The sequence below is a fragment of the Gobio gobio genome (assembly GCF_949357685.1).
Source record: "Gobio gobio genome assembly, chromosome: 17".
Lineage (NCBI taxonomy): Eukaryota > Metazoa > Chordata > Actinopteri > Cypriniformes > Gobionidae > Gobio > Gobio gobio.
Genome location: NC_137110.1, coordinates 34,465,480 through 34,487,908, shown reverse-complemented (window position 1 = coordinate 34,487,908; position 22,429 = coordinate 34,465,480). Strand labels below are relative to the sequence as shown.

Here is a 22,429-nt window from a genome sequence, read left to right as displayed (position 1 = left end):
AGGAGCTATGAGGATTTGCTTGACAGTCCAATGGAGTAATGAGATTTAACAAGCTCTTTTAATGCTTTTCATTGGTTGTTAAATATTTGTAAAATCCACTGACAGACGTAAAGGGTGACCAATAGCATTGCTTTATGAAAAAAAAAATGGTAACACTTAATAATAATAAGTATAAGTTATAAGTAAAGAAGAAAGTAAGGTGTCCAGACATCCCGTTTTTCCTGGGACAGTCAGGTATTTCAGCTCTATTAATACTAGTGTCACGACTTATTATGAAAAAAATCACGTTTTGTCCCGTATTTCATCTGTACTAAAAAAAAAAATGTATGGTCTTCTGTCACGCAAGAATAGCCTATCAAAAGTACCAACCTGGTCTCATTGCGAAAATGTACCTCTGGCAACGTTTTTGCAAACCGCCAAAATACGTACCAATATGTACATATGTCTGCAGTTTCAAAGTGAAATGAACACTAGAGATTTTTTTTTTTTTGTACCATGTAAATGAATACATTTTGGAGTTTGCGTCACTTAACCTGCTCCATATGCTCTGCTTTTTTTATATAACAAGCTTGCTCAGTAGCTTAGCTGGTACAGATTTGTACTTGTAATAATGAAAGCTCAGGTACGAATTCCGTGAAAGACAAGTCATGATAAAAGAGCTCAACGATGAGTTCACACAAGCTAAAAAGACATGGTTACTATTGTATTTTTGTCACATTTGCTTTTGTTAACACTATCGGGTAGGTTTAGGGTTTAGTGTAGGTGTACGTTAAAAAAACAATGTCACAAATGTCAGATTGACGCTCATCTGTTCAGGAAAAAAACTAAGCTTTTGGCGCCACCCAGTGGACATTTCACTTTGAAACTGCAGTGATATGTACATATATGTACGTATTTTTGGGGTTTGCAAAAACGTTGCCAGAGGTACATTTTCGCAATGAGACAAGGCTGAAAAGTACTCAAGCTCATGGTGCAACAAAACTACCATCCAATCACAATTTGTTATGGATTAACTTGCAGTTAGTGTCGGCGGGATATTACAGAGTGCGCAGATCAAGTCAGGTGCGAAGATGTCAAAGAAAAGCGTGTGTACATTTAACAAGGATCTTCAAAGAGAGTTTATCAAGTCATGCGCAGTAAGTTGTGAAAAAGAACTCTGTGATATCGCACTGAATGACACACATCAGAACTGCTCTCTTAGACAGCACGCGATTGCAAATTCAGTACTTTTTGCGCCTGAATGATCAAGTACACACACCGTTATCAAAATGCCAATCATGTGGAGTATCTCACACAAATACAGTCGGTATGGTGTAAGAAAACATAAAAAGCTCGGTGAAAAGACAGATTAAAATATGTGTCAGTATTAGATCCAAGCATTCTGTCTTAAAGGGAAAGCAGCCTAAAATATCTTCTGTATCATTAATGTTAATCATACAAAAATTGTATATAGAAATGGAAAAACTACAGTATATATCTGTATCACAGTCATATTCATTAATTTTCCAAGGTGTTGGGGGGTCCGTCCCATATTCCACCGTGAGAAATTTGGTCACCCTAGTTATAAGTCACTTATAAGTTATTAGTTAATGATGAAATAATAATTTACAAAACATGACACTGATAAATTATTAATATGTAATATGCTAACATTTTATGTATGTTTTGTTAATTCAGCTTACGTCATTTATAAATGATTATCCCCTTGAAAACAAAGAAATTACTTAAGTACTGTTTTAGCATCCTGCCAGTTTGTGCTTTTGAACACATAAACAAATGACTGATAATTTACTAATGGTTTGTTCATCATTTGTTCAAGATTAACCATTGTTTATTGAGATGATACTAAAACAATTTCGACATAAATAATTCAATGATTTATAAGTGATAAATAAAGTATCAAGTAACAGCTCATCAAACATCTACTATTGATCTGTTTTGATTTATTTCATGAGTTACAATATTTTTAAGATAACTTACAGCACATTTGTCAATTGTAAACATACCACTTATTAATAAGTGACAAAAATATAGTCATGTTTTGTAAATTATTAGTTCATCATTAACTAATCATTTATGAATGACTTTTGAATTAACAAAACATTTATAAAATGTTAGCTTATCCCTTATTAATCATTTATGAACATATAGTCATGTTTTGTAAATTATTAGTTAATCATTAACTAATTACTTATAACTGAACGTTATTTACAGCGACGAAATTAGGGTCTGAATTCGAAATCACATAATACTACTCCTACTATTTCATATAAATATTTGGCATGAATAGCAAGAGTAGTATACTAGTATGCTAATCTGAATTCGGCCAGGGAAAACCTCGGCACAAAAAAGGTTGGGCACCTCTGAGGTAGTGGATGTAAAGTGAAGTTCTTTTGAACACAGAACATGCACTACTACATGTAACTCAATATATCTTGAATTTGTTGTGGTGTGATGTGAGCTGGAACTGGGAGGCTCTTAGACATTATTTCTCAACACAGCATGACCAAATACTCTTGCTGTCAGTGTGGAGCAAAGGTGAAAAAATTAGTTTTGCAATGATACTCCAAGGCAACAAAGAGAGGAGACAAGCAGATTTAATGTACATCCAGAACAATACCAGAGCACAAAACGGAGCAAAAGAGCTTGCTTTAAGGTAATATGTTATTAGTAGTACTGTCTTAAGATTTCTTGTAAAATAGTTTTTTTTTTTTTTTACAATAGCTAGTGAAGTCAAGAAAGCTAATAAGATCTATCCTGTTCCAATTTACAATAGACTTTTAGCTTTACAATAGATTTTAAACTTATATATAATGTTTTAAACATATATCTGTTGTCTTAATGGACAGAAATGTTCTGTTCACAGTATCAGTGTCCTCTTGTCCTGTGTGTATTTAGACATGTATTTAGACAGTGCTATGTGTGTCCCTGTTTCTTACTGCAGCAAGCCATTGCTTGCCTTTGATCATCTACAGTAAAGATATGATATTGTTAATGGTATTTATTTACTTATGTTATGCTTTCTGTATTTTTTCAGGTTACATGAGCTATACAGTTGATTCCAATGGACAATGCCAAGAAATCTCTTGATGTGTTCTCAACCTCCCTGTCAAAGTAACAGTTTTTGCATTATGATTGTCCTTTTATATGCCATTTTTTGTTCTATAAATCCATAATTACAATAAGCGTCTTTACTGAGATTTCCAGCAAGCCATTTTGTGCCCAAGTGTGTGTGTGTCACTATCCACAGATGCATATCAGCCTGTGGATCTATGACGCAGCAGCTCTTACCGCGTTGGACTCAGCAAGCCAGACCCTTCCGGATCATCGACTCTGACCGCTCCATTAAGAAAGGCATCATGGCAGGTGACCTGAGAGACCTACGGAACAAGGTGAGGACAGGAATTGAAAGGGTCAGAGAAGAATCAGAATTAATAATTTGTTTCTTTAATACATTTTAATCTTTGAAGGAAGATCTTAAAGACTTATGATAAAGGTATGCTTGCCTATTCTGTCTGCATGATATTGGGCCGTATTCACAAAACATTTTAAGGCTAAAAGTAGCTCCTAACTTGCCAATTTAGGAGAAACTCTTAAAAACAGTGCCGCCGCTCCCATTACACGCATCACGCACTGCGCGTAGGGCACCAAGTGCTCAGGGGGGCACCACAAGAAAATGCTCTCTCTGCCCCCCAACCAATTGTGCACGCTGCCACCGCGGGCATCATAAAATGATCACGCTTAGGGCATCAAAATGGCCAGTGGCGGGACTTCTTAAAAATAATGGGCATGTCGGTCCAAATTTAAGGACTCTAAGAGTATTTCACAAAGCCTTTTAGTACTGAAACCAGCTCCTTAATCTGTCAAGAAGACTCCTAAGTCACTAAGACCAAATCACTAACAATCCTAAAATGGCTGTTTCGGCAATCCACCCAAAGTAACTGTACACCATTGAGGTAATAGGCGATAGAGCCTTTTCTTTATAAAAGTAATAAATATTTAGATTCATAGATTTTAATTTGCAATGACGTAATATTATGGTTAATTTATGTACAGGCAAAATGCATTGAATGATGAAAAAATAAAACATTGCAGTCCAGTTGAAAATAATGTCCTATCGTCTGCACCAATAGTGGGCAGCTCGGGTGACTTAAGTTAGAGATCTGGCTTGTGAACCTTTCCCGATCCTGTCCGCCCTTTCTCTCTTTCACTTCACTTCCTGTCTACTCACTGTCCTATCACAATAGTTAAAAAAAAAAAAAGATATATATATCTTTGAAAATAAATAAACAAAAATGAAAATGTCCGGTTACCTGTGGCAGTTGTTTTCACGAGTTCACACTTTCAAATGTTTGAATAGAGTAAAATAAGCCTATTTGGCATGCTATCCGAAGGGATATTCCGAGCTCAGAATTTAGCCCAAACCCAGGGTACTCCCTCGTATCTCTGGCTGGGAATAGGAACCAGCCGAGTGTGAGGAGTCGGGTGGCAGAGGGATACAGAAAACTGGCGAGGTAACTAGGTGAGTCGTGTATATACAGTGAGGAAAATAAGTATTTTAACACCCTGCTATTTTGCAAGTTCTCCCACTTGGAAATCATGGAGGGGTCTGAAATTGTCATCATAGGTGCATGTCCACTGTGAGTGACAAAATCTAAAAAAAAAAATCCAGAAATCACAATATATGATTTTTTAACTATTTATTTGTATGATACAGCTGCAAATAAGTATTTGAACACCTGTCTATCAGCTAGAATTCTGACCCTCAAAGACCTGTTAGTCTGCCTTTAAAATGTCCACCTCCACTCCATTTATTATCCTAAATTAGATGCACCTGTTTGAGGTCGTTAGCTGCATAAAGACACCTGTCCACCCCATACAATCAGTAAGAATCCAACTACTAACATGGCCAAGACCAAAGAGCTGTCCAAAGACACTAGAGACAAAATTGTACACCTCCACAAGGCTGGAAAGGGCTACGGGGAAATTGCCAAGCAGCTTGGTGAAAAAAGGTCCACTGTTGGAGCAATCATTAGAAAATGGAAGAAGCTAAACATGACTGTCAATCTCCCTCGGACTGGGGCTCCATGCAAGGTCTCACCTCGTGGGGTCTCAATGATCCTAAGAAAGGTGATAAATCAGCCCAGAACTACACGGGAGGAGCTGGTCAATGACCTGAAAAGAGCTGGGACCACCGTTTCCAAGGTTACTGTTGGTAATACACTAAGACGTCATGGTTTGAAATCATGCATGGCACGGAAGGTTCCCCTGCTTAAACCAGCACATGTCCAGGCCCGTCTTAAGTTTGCCAATGACCATTTGGATGATCCAGAGGAGTCATGGGAGAAAGTCATGTGGTCAGATGAGACCAAAATAGAACTTTTTGGTCATAATTCCACTAAACGTGTTTGGAGGAAGAAGAATGATGAGTACCATCCCAAGAACACCATCCCTACTGTGAAGCATGTGGGTGGTAGCATCATGCTTTGGGGGTGTTTTTCTGCACATGGGACAGGGCAACTGCACTGTATTAAGGAGAGGATGACCGGGGCCATGTATTGCGAGATTTTGGGGAACAACCTCCTTCCCTCAGTTAGAGCATTGAAGATGGGTCGAGGCTGGGTCTTCCAACATGACAATGACCCGAAGCACACAGCCAGGATAACCAAGGAGTGGCTCTGTAAGAAGCATATCAAGGTTCTGGCGTGGCCTAGCCAGTCTCCAGACCTAAACCCAATAGAGAATCTTTGGAGGGAGCTCAAACTCCGTGTTTCTCAGCGACAGGCCAGAAACATGACTGATCTAGAGAAGATCTGTGTGGAGGAGTGAGCCAAAATCCCTCCTGCAGTGTGTGCAAACCTGGTGAAAAACTACAGGAAACGTTTGACCTCTGTAATTGCAAACAAAGGCTACTATACCAAATATTAACATTGATTTTCTCAGGTGTTCAAATACTTGTTGGCAGCTGTATCATACAAATAAATAGTTAAAAAATCATACATTGTGATTTTTTTTTTTAGATTATGTCTCTCACAGTGGACGTGCACCTACGATGACAATTTCAGACCCCTCCATGATTTCTAAGTGGGATAACTTGCAAAATAGCAGGGTGTTCAAATACTTATTTTCCTCACTGTATATATATATATATATATATATATATATATATATGCCTCCTCTCGAGCTGATTAGATAGACCATTTGAATGTGCTCCTTCTGAACTTTGTTTATAAAACATACTTTGTCTCTTGAATTATGCAATCTCTCGAGGCTGACAACTATGTAACATGCAAGAGGCTGACAATTAGCAGAAAAAATGCTTGTTTAATTAGCGACACTTACGTTTTAAAATCTTTATTTAAATATGGCAAAATTTTTATTTTTAAATCTGCATTTGAATATGGCAACATGATCGTTCTACAATATGTCTATTCTATGATTAATGCTGCCTTCACATGCTATCGTAAATGTCCTACTTCCCACTTCTGATGTCATGATAACAAGCTCATTGCATTAAAATTTGGACTTGAGAGAGTGTTCTTGATCAATTTTTTAACTAGGAAACCAATATTTACGATAATTCCAATAGCATGTGAAGGCAGCATAAGTCACTAACAGAGACCCATCACCTATCAGCCAATCACTGTGGGCATAGTTAGTAAGCGGATTGACATCATCCATAGCAATAAAGTCAACCCTGCCCTTTCTGTTAGCTTAAGACTTCTCTCTATTCCTTAGTAAAAGTTGGTCTCAGCAGCTTTGGGAGTAGGTTTTAAAGTTTTAAAGTCCCTGTAAAGGCAATTCTAAGATTTGTTTCTAAACACATTATAAATGTTAGAAATGTATTGCTGAAACACATTACAAAGACTGTGAACTATGTAGTACTGAATTCAGAAGTTAGACCGTTAAACAGTTTTTCACTGTTGCTGTGTTCAGGATTTTCTGGGCGGGGCTATAACGGTGGCTCGATGACGCACTGGAGCCACCGAGCCTGGCTCCTCCCCTAACACTATCCTAACTAGAGCACATTCGCGTCAGTTTGCCCGCTCGATCTCTAGTTACTGTCAGTACTGTTAGTTATTACAGCCTACAACTTCCAAAACAGCTTTCAAAACAAAAACGATGATCAAGAAGAGGAGGATTAATTTTGTGAAGAGCTACCTTGATGGAGAGCTGAGGATCACCACCGACACCTGCCTCTGCAGTGACTTTACACCGGATAGTTTTACAAACTTTCACCGGAGACAACTGGGATTCACTGATAATCCGCTGCAGAATCGACTATCCCTCGCTCCGGCCTTATTCCTCCCGTCCCACTGACATCTGGTGCGTCGTGATCATATACGGTCGTGATCAGTACGCGAGTGTTTTGTCTTGTGTGCTATGGCAGCTTTGCCGCGAGTGGGCGTGGTTTCGGCATCGACAGCGGACACACCCCCAGCGTTTGAGAGCAGAGAATGCTGCTCATTTTTTCAAGTATTTGATAAGCTATTTTATGTACTTGCCGGATTTTTTTATGATTCAAATTTGGCTGGGTGGTTAATAACACATCTATCTGTGGTGTGAGGAACTCAGAACACATGTTTAGTTTTGACTTTACAGGGCCTTTAAATATGTTTAAATAGGTTTTAAACTCTTACCAAATAACTTTTATTGCTATTTAGGAGAACTCTTAGTGGTAAGATAAAATGTTTTGTGAATATGGCCCCTGGTTTGTAACATGACAAGACAATTAACACAGTTAAAGCAGCCAGAAAAAAATTAAAAGCTAAAAGTACAGGGTCAAGTGCCCAACTAAAGCAAACACTGATCTCCATCATGGTAACTCATCATCAAACTATTATTTTCATTAAAACAGAAATTACAGAAATAATGTCAGTCTGGATAGTAATAAGTGAAGCTGGTAAGGCTGTTTATGGGGTTGTTTAATACACCTCAGCTGAGATCTTCAGAGATGTAATGTCTTATTTTATCTTCAGTTGATTTTATCTAAGGTTGTGGCTGAAGTCAGTTGTAGTTCTTGTGTTTCTATTTCCTTCAGTGATTCAGCTCATTATCATCAGGTGTTCATCATTAATGCTCAATCATCACTTAATTATCTCATTAACATCAACACTGCTTCAATGGTACTTTAACTCAGTAGTGAGCACACACATGAACACTAGGAAGTGTTAATTTAACATGTGCGTTTTTCTGTGTACTATTACATAAATCTACATAAAGTTTCATTTAAAGTCCCAGTGAACCGGAAGTTGCAACTGATTTTATTTCAGTGCTGTGACGTATTTCAAAGCGAAACAGAATATTGAATAGAGGGCAGGGTTTTACTTCAGCGCTCCTCCTCTCTATCTCACGCTCATAGCACACTAACGGTTGGAGGGGAGTGGTTAAGGATATTCAAACCCAAGCCGTCACACAGTCGTCATCGGAAAGGGAACGCCATTCAAGACCGGAAGTTACTTTTCAGATTTTGATTAAAGATTACCATGGCAAACAGTTTTTTTTATGTCTATTAACTTGCACGGGTTAGTTGTTCACCCTAAGACCTGTAATGTGGGCTAACAAAGTAAATAAGATCTGGCATATATGAATCACATTCCGTTTATTAACACAATTACATAAATCTTACCTGTTTCATTTATGTATGACTTACAAATATGAATCGCATCAAGTTTATTAATTTGTTTGTGTAATCCAAATGCATGGAAAAATGATATGCAATTCAAATACATAAATCTTATGTTTAGACATTAATTTTTTTTTTAGGGCAACAGAGGAAGAAAGAATGAGGAGCTTGATATATAAAAGTAAAATATGAAGAAACATTTGTAATTCCCATGATAACAGTGGAGTCAAATGTCTAAGTATGTCCAATTAAACTACATTAGATAATATAAAGTTTCCAATAGAACTGATATTTACTTTGGCTCTTACCATTATAGTGGTCAAAATTAAAGAATATCTGTGGTCATTCAAATGTTGGATACATGGTTAGGGCCATGTAGAGCCAGCCTAGAACGGAAGCACTGCATTAAATTCCATCACAGTTGCTCCAAAGCTCTTTCAAGGAAGGCATGATTTTTTCCTTCTAGGTGATGGACGTATTTCACATGCATTGTGTCAGTGCTTTAGTGTTGGATGAGGATGGAACTGGAGTAGATACAGAGGACTTTTTTCAGACCTTAAAGGACAACACTGTCCTCATGGTCTTGGGGAAAGGACAGAAGTGGGCCCCACAGCAGGTCAGTATTTGTTCAGTTTTTTCTGGTTCTCGAATCTGATTGGCTGATAGCCTTTTGCAGCTATGCAATATTCTACTAATATCACACGGAAACAATTTCACTATTTTTATCACTCCGCTTGTTTTATGCTTATTAATCTATTAACTGTTCCAGGTCAAATCGATTTGGCTAAAGGCAAAGTTAAGTTTTATAACTTTATATTTTTATTTAATTTAAATCCTGTCCTAACCAGAGCGAAGCTTTTGTACTTTTGACTGAATTCTTCTCTTGTGTTTATTTCCTATTGTACGAACGTTTTATACTTTTATAATGGATATTATTGTTTATTTAAATATTATTGTTCAGTAAATATTACATTTTATATAAATAATATGTTTTTGTTATTGAGAAAGGGTCTGTTAGTGGTTGTGATTTTGACTTCAGTGAAAATTACATTATTACACCATTAGATGATGTCTTTATGTTTGAACTCTCACCAATACATCTGTGGTTGAACAGCTGATTATGAACTCTAACTCCTCTATCATGTCAGCTAGATCCTTTACCAACACACCTACTCAACAACTTTCTCCCTTCTCTTATTATTCCTATCACTCACATGATAAATAGTTCACTTATGACTGGTTATGTACCGCCTGGACTGAAAATAGCCATGATCACCCCTATACTTAAAAAACCTGGCCTCGATGACACAGCCCTGAGTAACTTTAGACCAATTTCCAACCTTACTTTTTTGTCTAAAGTCATAAAAAAGGTGGTCGCCACACAACTACAGCCCTCAGATGGAGGGGGTCCTGTCCCCCCCGACTTCTGAAAGGGAAACTCCAAAATAACAGTGTCCATGCCTTTGCAGAGCTAATTTTTTAGCGTGAATTTAATAAATCCTGACAGTAGTTTCTTAACGCCAAAAGAGGGTTTGCTCTGGCACAACTACTGTCTGTTAGTAAGTCTGGCCCAGAATTGTTTGTGGCATAAGAGATGACACATTAAGAGCCAGATTGCTAAGAAAAGCAGATCTCACATTTGCAAAAGCTGTTGATATTTGTCAAGCTAACAAAATCACATGCTTGAACACACAGAAGAAGGCACAGTAGAAGTTCAGAGAAACAAAGCGAAAGGTATTCAAGCTGTCCACCCCAGAAATGCAGGAAGAGAAAGAGGTTTGAATTGCAGCAAGCAAGTGAAATTCAAGTTGGACATTGGTGCAGAATATAATGTTCTCTCGTTGAAAACTTTCTATTTGCTGGGTATACCGGAGAAGCTGTGTAAATCTACCTGCAAGTTGCTTACGTACTCTGGACACCAGATGTCGCCATTGGGACAGACATCGCTAACCTGTGAGTTTCAAAGGTCAAAAACACAAGATTCAGTTCCAGATAATTAAAAGAGAAGCTCCTGAAAAAACTAGGAAGATCCACATGTTAAGCAGCATTAGGCATGATAAAAAGGATTCATGAATGATCATTCAGAATGATCCTTCTGAAACAGTATGAAGATCTGTTCTGTTGTCTAAGATGCATGCCAGGATATCATCACATTCAAGTTGTCCATCAGTAAAGTCTGTTGTACATGCTCAACAAAAAGTTCCTGTCAAACTGAAAGAAAGAATAATAGAAGAAGTGCACAGGATGGAAGACATGAATGTCATTGTGAGACAAAGCTTTCAGGAAGTGCGTTTATCTGTTACTGCCCTATCTGACATCTAATGATACACACAATCTGTGTGTGATATGCTCGGGCAAAGAGAATGCTCGCTCAGTCCTCGAGACTGAATGTGAACATTGTGAGAATGCTGAAAGCAGTGAGAATGAGAATGCAGGCGTTGAATGCTCCCACTCTGCCGTCCAAACCGTTGCGTGAGATGTCGTGTTTGAACGGCAGAGCGTACGCGGCAGCGGGTCAGGCCGGGGCTGCTCTGCACACAATGGCTATGTTACAGGCTTACCAGGCCGATCTGCTGAAAGACCTGGACGGTAGCAGAACTGTGCCGCACAACAGACCTTGCTCTTTGTGCCACCAAACAAACTGCTGCCGCGACTGGCCGATCTTGGTCTGGACAAAAGACAGGGCCAGTGGGTGAGCGTCGCCACTCGTCGTCCTCCTCCTCCTCAGGCTAAAGAAAACAGGATTTGAGGGAAGTAATCCAGAGAAGATGCAGATTCTCAGAATGCAGAGGCCAAATAACATGCCTCCTTCCTTCTTTTCATGTGTTAGATGCTTCCATCGGGCTCTGAGGCTATGATGGAGGACTATGATATTGGTTGGTAGTGTTTCGGGTTTTTAAGTTAAGCGTAGTCAGGTCTCCTTTCATTGAGATTAATTTTGTTGAGGCCTCCTCAACATTTTAGAGAGTTATTCTATTGAGACCTCCGCTCCCCAGAGCACCGCTAGGCTAGCAGTGTCAGGTTGTAGAGCTCACTTTGAGCCTCCTTGGCAAGCAGTCTTGGCACAGAATGTAGTCAGGCTTCCTCTCATTTTAGAGAGTTGTTATGATGAAGCCTCCACTTTTAGGAGCCAGTTATGAAAGGTGGAGTGTGGTTAGGTCTCCTCTCATTTTAGAGAGTCGTCATGCTGCTCCCTGGGGCTCTGCCTGGATAGCAGAATCGAATTGATAGGCTCTCTTTTTTTAACCTCTTTGGTAAGTGGTCTTTAGCTTAGAACTTAGCTAGGCTTCCTTGTGTTACTCTCTTTGCCTTATGATTTGGATTTGGTTGACTGGATGGACTGTCTCACTGGTTTGAACATAGATACCGCTGTGCCTACCAAGTCTTCCATTTTACATTTACATAACATGTGGACTACCAAAAACAGTTTTGCTTACTTTTTTTGGCTTACAAATTTAAAATCTCCAATTGCAATGACCTCGTATTCATGTCATTTTTCAAAGCAATTCACAAACATACGGCTCTCAAAATATAGTTCCCATTCAGTCGGTCACGTTCGACGTACGAAGGACGTACCGACGAATTGGGATCACTTCTGGGAGCCCCTATCAGCTTCGAGCTATCTAGAACCGGCCAATGAACAATTGGCGTGCGAGATTTGCATCTCGCGCTCCGCCCCGCGCCGCGGGTATAAACAGGAAGCGAGAGCGAATGCACGCTGTCATTCACTTCGGAGCCACACAGGCATATGAAGGACTCACTCTTCTTCACAGTCGAGTATTTTCGCTGCTATCAAGCAAGAGAGACGAAAGAACCGGAGAATCCAGGAAACGCGTGTTGGAGAGACGGCACATTTCAGTGGGATCCGCGCTGACTCATCGGCTGCCTCTGCAAGCAGAGAAAAACTGCTGTTTTAACAGCAACAGCAAAATCTGTTGGTCTGGTTGGGCGTTTTCCTGCTGAGTACAGGCACGGGCTGCACAACAATCCCGTGCGCTGTCGCGTTTCCCCCTGAGTGCTTCAGCACAAGAGCGTTTCCTCACAAAAAGAGTTCACGGGTGACGTGCCGTCCTTTTCAGGATGTCTTACCACCCGTGCGTTTCTGGATGCGGTCGTTCCCTGTCCCCTGCTGACGGTCACAATCGCTGTCTCACGTGTTTGGGCACACAGCACGCTGAGGCGGCGTTTGTGGATAGTTCATGTCCCCACTGCGGGAACATGACTATCGCGGAGCTAAGATCGAGACTCTCCTACCTCCGGGCTGGGGGAGTCCCCTTACCCATCCCACGAACCAGGGCTGCCCCTAACCCGGGTGGACCTGCTTCTTTGGATGGCCAGGGTGATCTGAGGATCACGTTTAGGGCAAACCCGCCGAGTCAATCTCCGCAGGCCCCTATTCCCTCTGCTCCGCAGCCGGTAGAGCCTCCAGGAGAACCCGCTGGACCCTCCCACGGGAGACCAGTGGTGACTTTTGGAGCTCCAGCAGATGAACAGATGTCAATCGCTGCATCGGAGGGGGAGTTTCAGTCCTCGGGGGATGAAGGTTCAGTCGTACTGCCTCCCTCTGGGAGAGTGGCAACGGCTGCACCGGACCCTGAGATGGCTGCTATGCTTTCCCGGGCCGCCGAAAGGGTTGGGCTCGAGTGGAACCCTCCACCGTGTCCCGAACCCTCTAGGTTGGACGATTGGTTCCTCGGGGTGGGTCGCGCTGGTTCTCAGCGTCCCGCCCTGACACCTTTCTTCCCGGAGGTGCATGAGGAGCTCACGAGGTCGTGGACGGCACCTTTTTCTGCCAGAAACCGGCCGAGTGACTCCTCCCCCCTCACTACTCTCGACGGCGGGCCAGCCAAGGGTTGCGTGGGGATCCCGCCAGTGGAGCGCGCCGTCGCGATGCAACTGTGTCCGGCGACCGCCTCTAACTGGCGCGGTGACCCACGTCTCCCGTCCCGGGCCTGTAAGTTCTCTTCCAGTCTGACTGGGAAGGCTTACAAGGCCTGCGGGCAGGCTGCGTCCGCCTTGCATGGCATGGCGCTGCTTCAGGTCCACCAGGCCCAGGCGCTCCTTGACATGCACGAGGGTAGGCCTGACCCAGAGCTCTTCCGGGAGCTCCGGACGGCGACGGACCTCGCCCTCCGGGCGACGAAAGTCACCGCCCGTTCCATCGGTCAGGCGATGTCCATGCTTGTGGTCCAGGAGCGTCATCTCTGGCTTAACCTGGCTGACATGAGGGAGACCAATAAATATCGGTTCCTGGACTCCCCCATCTCGTCAGCTGGGTTATTCGGCGACGCGGTCGAGAGCTTCGCCCAACAGTTCTCGGCCGCCCAGAAGCAGACGGAGGCGATCAAGCACATCCTGCCCCGGCGGCCCGCTGCTGCCTCCACCCCGCCGCCGGCGGCAGCGCCTCCGACTACTCGTCGCCGAGGACGTCCACCCGCCGCCGCCTCCGCCCCCGCCAAGGCACCGCAGCAGCCTTCCACCAGCCGACGGCGTGGGGCCGGCCGTGGGAAGGATGTCCAGCCCGCTCAGGCCGCTGCCAAGCCAGGTGGCAAGCGTCGTCGCAAGCGACCCTGAGACGGGCCGCCCAGAGATGGAGGAGACTGCTCTGAGGGAGATGGCTGCAGCACCACTCCTTCCCCCGGAGGAGGGCCGGGGGAAAATCTTTTGTTTTTCTGTTCCGCCGCTGGCCCCAGTGTCAGCGGCACCCAAAACATCAATAAAAGAGCAGTTTCCAATATCTCTGGGTGCCAAGAGAGCGCGCTTGGCGGTGGTCGACGCTCCCATGCCTCGCCACCCTCAAGTACCTCTCCCTTCGCCAGCAGGGGACGCCGGCTGTCGGGACGCACACAAGCGGCCTCCCCACACTCGCACGTCCCCTCCGCGGATGCAGGTAAGTGTTGCACAGCACACTCAGATCCCGCTGCGGGCCGCTCCCATGCCGTCCGAGCCGGATCCCTGCGTTCCGCCTCGCTGCCCCGCTGCGGGTACGTCTGTGGTGCCGATGGTCCCCCTTGCTCGGAGTCTGGGAGCCTGGCTAGCGCTTCCCAGCCCGTCTCGGTGGCTCATCCGTACCATCAGACTCGGCTATGCGATTCAGTTCGCCCGGCGTCCCCCCAAGTTCAGGGGCGTTCACTTCACGACTGTAGTGGAGACGAACGCCCCCGTGCTCAGGGCGGAGATCGCTGTCCTACTGGCGAAGGACGCGATAGAGCCGGTCCCTCAAGCCGATATGAGGTCCGGGTTCTACAGCCCGTACTTCATTGTACCCAAGAAAGGCGGCGGGTTACGACCGATCTTGGACCTGCGATTCCTGAACCGGTCCCTTCACAGGCTGCCGTTCACGATGTTAACGCAGAAGCGCATCTTCAGGTGCATCCGTCCCCGAGATTGGTTTGCAGCGATCGACCTGAAGGACGCGTACTTTCATGTCTCGATTCTCCCTCGACACCGGCCCTTTCTGCGCTTCGCGTTCGAGGGACGGGCATATCAGTACCGCGTCTTACCCTTCGGCCTGTCCCTGTCGCCCCGCGTCTTTACGAAGGTTGCGGAGGCGGCCATTGCTCCCATGAGAGAGCATGGCGTTCGCATCCTCAACTACCTCGACGACTGGCTGATTCTTGCCCAGTCGCGAGAGCAGTTGTGCGAACACAGGGACAAGGTGCTCAGTCACCTCAGCCAGTTGGGACTTCGGGTCAACTGGGAGAAGAGCAAACTCTGCCCCACGCAGAGGATCTCTTTTCTCGGTATGGAGATAGACTCGGTCGCCATGACTGCGCGCCTCACCGAGGAGCGCGTCCAGTCGGTGTTGAACTGCCTGAATTCGTTCAGAGGCAGGACAGCGGTTCCACTGAAACATTTTCAGAGGCTCCTGGGGCATATGGCATCCGCAGCCGCAGTAACGCCGCTCGGGTTGCTTCATATGAGACCGCTTCAACGCTGGCTACACGATCGAGTCCCGAGATGGGCGTGGCACAGCGGTTCCCTCCGCGTCCAAGTGACTCCGAGGTGCCGCCAAACCTTCGGCCCGTGGTCGGACCCTCTGTTTCTCCGGGCGGGAGTTCCCCTAGAACAAGTGTCCAGGCACTCCGTTGTCTCCACGGATGCCTCATCCACGGGTTGGGGTGCCACGTACAACGGGCTTGCAGTTTCGGGTCTGTGGACGGGGCCTCAACTGCAATGGCATATCAATTGCCTCGAGTTGTTAGCAGTTCGTCTTGCACTCAGCCGCTTCAAAGTGCCGCTCAGAGGCAAGCACGTTCTGGTCCGGACGGACAACACTGCGGCCGTAGCGTACATCAACAAACAGGGTGGTCTACGCTCCCGTCGCATGTCGCAACTCGCCCGCCATCTCCTCTTATGGAGTCAGAAGCATCTGAGGTCGCTTCGTGCCGTTCACATTCCGGGCCTGCTCAATCGTGCGGCCGACGAGCTGTCACGTCAGCAGGTACTTCCGGGAGAATGGCGACTCCATCCCCAGGCGGTCCAGCTAATCTGGAGTCGTTTCGGGGCCGCACAGGTAGACCAGAGACGACCCACTGTCAGCGGTTTTTTTCCTTGACCGAGGGGACCCTCGGGTCGGATGCCCTGGCCCACAGCTGGCCCCGGGAAGAACGCAAGTATGCGTTTCCCCCAGTGAGCCTTCTTGCGCAGACTCTGTGCAAAGTCAGGGAGGACGAGGAGCAGGTCCTGTTGGTCGCTCCGTATTGGCCCAACCGGACTTGGTTCCCGGAACTAGTGCTCCTTGCGACAGCACCTCCCTGGCCCATTCCTCTGAGACAGGACCTCCTGACTCAGAGACGGGGCACCCTATGGCACCCGCGTCCGGACCTCTGGAAACTCCATGTTTGGTCCCTGGACGGGACGCGGAGGTTCTAGGTGACCTACCGCAAGCTGTAGTTGACACCATTACTTCCGCTAGAGCCCCCTCTACGAGGCGCCTCTATGCGTTGAAGTGGAACCTGTTCGTCGACTGGTGCTCTTCTCGCCGAGAAGACCCCCGAAGATGTTCGGTCGCATCTGTGCTTACCTTTCTACAGGATGGGTTGGAGCGAAGGCTGTCTCCCTCCACCCTCAAAGTCTATGTCGCCGCTATCGCCGCTAATCATGAGCTCGTAGATGCAAAATCTCTAGGTAAGCACGATCTGATCGTCAGGTTCCTTAGGGGAGCGAGGAGATTAAATCCACCTCGTCCTCCCTCCATACCCTCTTGGGACTTAACTCTGGTGCTAACTGCGCTACAGAGAGAACCCTTTGAGCCTCTGCAGTCAGCTGAGTTGAAAGTTCTGTCGTTAAAGACAATACTCCTGACTGCGTTGGCCTCCATCAAGAGGGTAGGGGACCTGCAGGCATTTTCGGTCGACGAATCGTGCCTGGAATTCGGGCCCGGTAACTCTCATGTGATCATGAGACCCCGGCCTGGATACGTGCCCAAGGTTCCCACTACTCCCTTCCGGGACCAAGTGGTGAGCCTGCAAGCGCTGCCTTCGGAGGAGGCAGACCCAGCCCTAGCTTTTCTCTGTCCCGTCCGTGCTCTCCGGACTTACGTGGATAGAACGCAAAGCTTCAGGACCTCAGAACAGCTCTTCGTCTGTTACGGAGGACAGCAGAAGGGAAAGGCTGTCTCCAAGCAGAGGATGGCCCACTGGATAGTGGATGCCATCGTCTTGGCTTATCAGTCCCAAGACGTGCCCTGCCCGCTCGGGTTAAGAGCCCACTCCACTAGGGGTGTTGCCTCTTCCTGGGCGCTGGCTCGTGGCGCCTCGCTGACAGATATTTGTAGAGCTGCGGGCTGGGCGACACCTAACACGTTCGCTAGATTCTATAGCCTCCGTGTAGAGCCGGTGTCTTCCTGTGTGCTCACTTCCCATAGTCAGTAACACCGAAGTACCCGTTCTAGTGTCGGCTTGCTGCGCCATTCCCTCCCCTATGGTACGGATGCGTGCGCTTTTCTGCTCCAGTCGAGTTCCCCGGAACGGCGAACCCTGTTGAGTCCTCCACAACCCGCGGCAGTCGGACGTGGCGGAGCGTTCGACGCCAGGTCTAACACTCGTATGCATTGGTGGAACTTGTGTTAGGCTGGGTTCCGTATGTAGTGACCCCCACGGCGGTCCCATATGTGTATTCTTCCACGGTACGGCTCCCTACGGCGAGCCCGTGTCTTTCCCTCGGCAGAGCTCCTCTGCCGTCTCAGGTACGTGTTGTCTCCCTCCTAATTGGCCGGGGCCACCCCTGAGACTTCCGTATGTTGTGCTGCCCACGGCCAGCCCATACGTGTATTCTCCACATGTTAACTCCCTCTGGGCATGATGTGGCTTCCGCAGCTGCCTTCACAGGCACGCTTTCCCAGCGTTATCCAATACAGTCAGCTGAATGGGTCTTGCGGAACAGCAGCTTTGGCTCTCCCTGCGTGAACCTACCCGCCCGCATCAGATCGGGGTCTGTGGGGCTCTCGCTGGGCGCTGGAAGTGGTAGTAACTATGGCGTTTTCCATAGGGGATCCCAATTCGTCGGTACGTCCGACGTACGTCGAACGTGACCGACTGAATGGGAACGTCTCGGTTACGTATGGTAACCCTCGTTCCCTGAAGGAGGGAACGGAGACGTACGTCCCGTCGCCACAGTTGCTGTACCATCACTGCAGGTCGAGCCACTACGTGTGGCTCCTCAGTGAAAAACAGCGTGCATTCGCTCTCGCTTCCTGTTTATACCCGCGGCGCGGGGCGGAGCGCGAGATGCAAATCTCGCACGCCAATTGTTCATTGGCCGGTTCTAGATAGCTCGAAGCTGATAGGGGCTCCCAGAAGTGATCCCAATTCGTCGGTACGTCCGACGTACGTCTCCGTTCCCTCCTTCAGGGAACGAGGGTTACCATACGTAACCGAGACGTTTTCTATGTTTAATTTTCTTATATATTTTCTTATTTTTATTTTCTTGTTCTGAATTAAGTATACTGAAGCTCCAAAGTAATATTTTTTTGTGAGTTTGCAGACACAGACAAAGATTTTTGATTGATTGTCTTAAGTGTGAACCTACATGTGGAAGTAGTGAACAAAGTAAAACAAAGGTGTAAACACACATAAAGGACACATTCTTGTTTTCTTTTTCAGAGACACCTTCCAGGTCAGAAGAATGTAGAAAGGGTAAGACTGGAGTGGAATGGACACCTCCTCAAAGCATTTCTTTATGTCAAGCAGTTTTTGTTGTCATATCTCTCCTGCATTGCAAGGGAGAAGAAAAAAAGAAGTACAGTGAAGAAACATTTAACAAATAGGCTCTGCTCCAAACCAATAGTTAGATGCCTTGTCCCTTCCTGCCTTCTAAGAAACCTTTTTAAAGGTCACGGTGTGTCAGTACCTCACAAGTGATCAATATGTAATGCTCTACATAGGCATCACCTCAGTCATGTGATTCTTTTACGTTTCTAGGCAACCAGCGCATGCTCTTCATGATCATATTAAGAGACTCTGCTTTCATGTTGAATTTCAGAGAATATATGGATGAAAATGTTTATGGTATTTTGGAATTATCTTTGTGATTCTAAACCAGATTTAAAATGAAGATCAAAGAGTAGCAATACAGAGTTGAGGCCTGAGGTTAATTGCTGCGATTAAAAATATTTTATGACACCCATATCCGGTACTCGCCTAAAACAAGGGTTTATGATATGCGTAGTTAATAGATTACACTAACATTAGGCTACTTTTGGGCTGCCAGTTGTGCTATTTAATGTTATATTTTGTGCTTGCCTATGACTGCTCATTGACTATGTATTTTTGTACTACTATTGTAAGGTGTCTTTAAGCTCTGAAAATGTGCTATATAAATTAAACATTATTGTTAAAAAAAATGCATTAACTAGTGTGGGAGCATATGACAGGAAATTACACTTTTTATTGCTTTCTTCAGTACTTCATGTACACATCCCCCTTTTCCCCATCTATCATTTTCCAACATTGAGTTTTCCCAATTAAATACCTGATATCACATTTCAGTGAAATCTTGTTTTTGTCTCATCATTACTCACAGAGAAATACAACCAAGAGTGATCCTGGATTCAGCTGGAAACAGACCAGGAAAGATGTAGCCAAAGTGACCTTTGATCTTTACAAAAACCATCCAAAGGATTTTATTGGCTGTTTAAATGTACAGGCAACCTTGTATGGAATGTACTCTGTCTCGTATGATTTGCAGTGCTATAAGGCAAAACGGATGCTAAGGTAAGCTTGTGTGTGCATGCTTGTCCATGTGTGTCATTAGAAGCTCTGTAGTTTGAAATAGGAAGATAAAGAAATAATGTAATAACAAAATTAAAGTATGCAAGTCAACACAGGCCATTTTTATTACTTTTTGTCTTGTTTTCACCTTTGCATATTATGTCATGTACCGCCATCTGCAAATGATTAATGGAATTTGTTTACACATGAATGGCGCTTCCCATAGCATCAACACCAAGACACAGCATCTCGTTCCCTTTCTCAGGGAACCAGGTTGCTTGCGCAGACGATTTGTCAGTAACCAGGCTTTGTGTGCCACTCATTTGGTTGCTATACATATGTACATAAAACATTGTCTTTTGGTGCAAAAAAAAAAAAAGAATTTTAAAATGATGTATATTCTTAGATAAACAATATATCGTATATGTATTTATATTTTAAATGTGACTCTTTCACATGTCATTTTAAAATCCTGAGAAAACAAGACAAATAAATAATGAATGGCTTCTGGGGGCTTCAATATGAAAATGTATTATTGAAGTGCAGTCAATAATAAATTATATAAAAAAAAACAATAGATTATTTATTTTTAATAATCTAGGTCATTTACATTAATATATAAAGATCAAAGAATAAACATGAAATGCTTATGTCTCACTGTTCTTGTTTTCTCTCTGTTAAAAGGGAAGCCCTAAGATGGACTCTGTTTACTATGCAGACCACTGGCCATGTTTTAGTGGGTACTTCATGTTATATTCAGCATCTTATTGATGAGGATGAGAAAACGGAGGCACAACGGGTAACACCTGCATGTGTCATCAAGCAGTTACAACATTAAATGATGGTGGCCTGTTTCACAGCTTGGGCAATCTAACAAGAGTACACTACTGCTTTATCTTGCTATTGTTTCTAAAAGTATATTTGTTAATTATTTACTTCTGTGTAAACAGTAATACATAGGTTATATTTTACTACTAATATATTCTGTATTTCTACCTACATTTTCTTGAAATCTAAAATTAGAGTTGTCAGAGTTAACACATATAGTATACATGTTATCTCATTATCTCATGGCTGTAAATTAGAAATTCCATCCTCACAAAATAGTAAATACAACTTTTACACTTACTCTATTTTATTTTCTTTCCTTAAAAAAAATGAATAAATGTAACAATGTAACTAAAAATAAAATATTTGATCTGTCGTTTTATGTTTTAGTCAATTGACAGCCCTATTAAAATTGTTTTAAACTTTTTACATTGTTAATATTTGTCTAAAATGTTTATTGAAGAGCGTATTACAGGGGTGAGTGCCTTTACTATTATTCACTATATACAATTCCACTCTACAGTTACAGAGTCCTTTTTTTCAATCAACATAATACAACTTGGTGGAGAACTGGCCAATGCAGGTGCAGTCAATGAGACAGATTACTACAGACTACTGTTTACAGTTTTTACTCTATTTGAGACAATTCCACATTTTCTAACCTTTATTACCTATTTAGCCATTTCTAACATGCTCCATACTATGGAAGATTGTTTCCACCACAGAATAAAATAAAAAAGGTAATTGTGACGTTATATCTCGCAATTCTGACTTTATAACCCCCAATTGCTAGATATAAAGTCAGAATTGTAAGATATTAACTCGCAATGCTGAGAAAAAAGTCAGTCTTTTTTCATTGCATGACAAAGTCAGAAAATGTTTGTGTTTATATCTCGCAATTCTAAGAAAAAAAAAGTAAGAATTGTAAGATGTTATCAGTACACAGACGGAGGAAGAGGATGGAACTCAAATGATATTTATTGACAGAGACACAAACACAGGTTGAATGGGGTATTCAGGTCAGAATAGAACAAGCACTTCTGGACAGTCACTTAGCTGTAGATAATGGAGGTTGCCGTTTGCAGGGAATGGAGAACACGAGGAACTGGAGACGAGGAAGACGGTAAATTCACAGGTGAGCATGGAATTGAGTGAGGAGTGAGGGGTCGAGGATGTCATTACGGTTGACCCAGGAACGTTCCTCTGGGCCGTAGTTGCGTTCAGTTTGGCCGTTGGTCTGTGGGTGGTATCCAGAGGACAGGCTGACTGACACTCCTAGGAGCTTGAAGAAGACATGCCCCACTCGGGAAAGGAACTGTGGTCTAGGTCGGATACAATTTCTTCCGGAATACCACAGTCACGGAACACATTGTGGAATAGGGCTTCGGCGGCTTCGAACGCAGTGGGCAGGCCTTTGAGGTGTATGAGTTTACACGCCTTGGAGAATCGGCCCACGATTACCAGTACACAGGTGAAGTTATTGGATGGTGGTAAGTCGGTCATGAAATCTATTCCCAGGTGTGTCCACGGTCAGCGAGGGATAGGTAAAGGGACCAGTTTACCTTCAGGGAGCCTCCTAGGAGTGTTGGCAATGGCGCAAACGGAGCAGCCTCTGATGTAGCGGAAGACATCCTGAGGCATAGAGGGCCACCAGTAGTGTTGCCGCAGGAGCGAGAGGGTACGTGAACTGCCTGGGTGTCCAGAGCCCGGAGATGTGTGAGCCATGAGGGGTCCATGAGGGGCTGACGTTGGGCTGGTGGAA

At 44.4% G+C, this 22,429-nt stretch overlaps 1 protein-coding gene across 2 annotated transcripts; it reads left to right on the top strand.

Moving 5' to 3' along the window:
• The first annotated feature begins 2,359 nt into the window (after window positions 1-2,359).
• On the top strand, window positions 2,360-21,502 carry cidec (cell death inducing DFFA like effector c). 2 transcript variants are annotated; one of them, XM_079840162.1, is made up of 7 exons: window positions 2,360-2,656; window positions 3,038-3,114; window positions 3,251-3,392; window positions 9,093-9,242; window positions 18,733-18,765; window positions 19,652-19,842; window positions 20,524-21,502. In XM_079840162.1, the coding sequence occupies exons 2-7, from the start codon at window positions 3,065-3,067 to the stop codon at window positions 20,675-20,677; spliced, it is 720 nt and encodes a 239-aa protein (XP_079696288.1). In that variant the 5' UTR covers window positions 2,360-2,656; window positions 3,038-3,064; the 3' UTR covers window positions 20,678-21,502. The 2 variants fall into 2 exon arrangements, with proteins under 2 accessions (XP_079696288.1, XP_079696289.1); XM_079840163.1 differs by lacking the exon at window positions 18,733-18,765 and having other exon boundaries at window positions 2,535-2,656; window positions 20,524-21,093.
• Window positions 21,503-22,429: the final 927 nt, after the last annotated feature.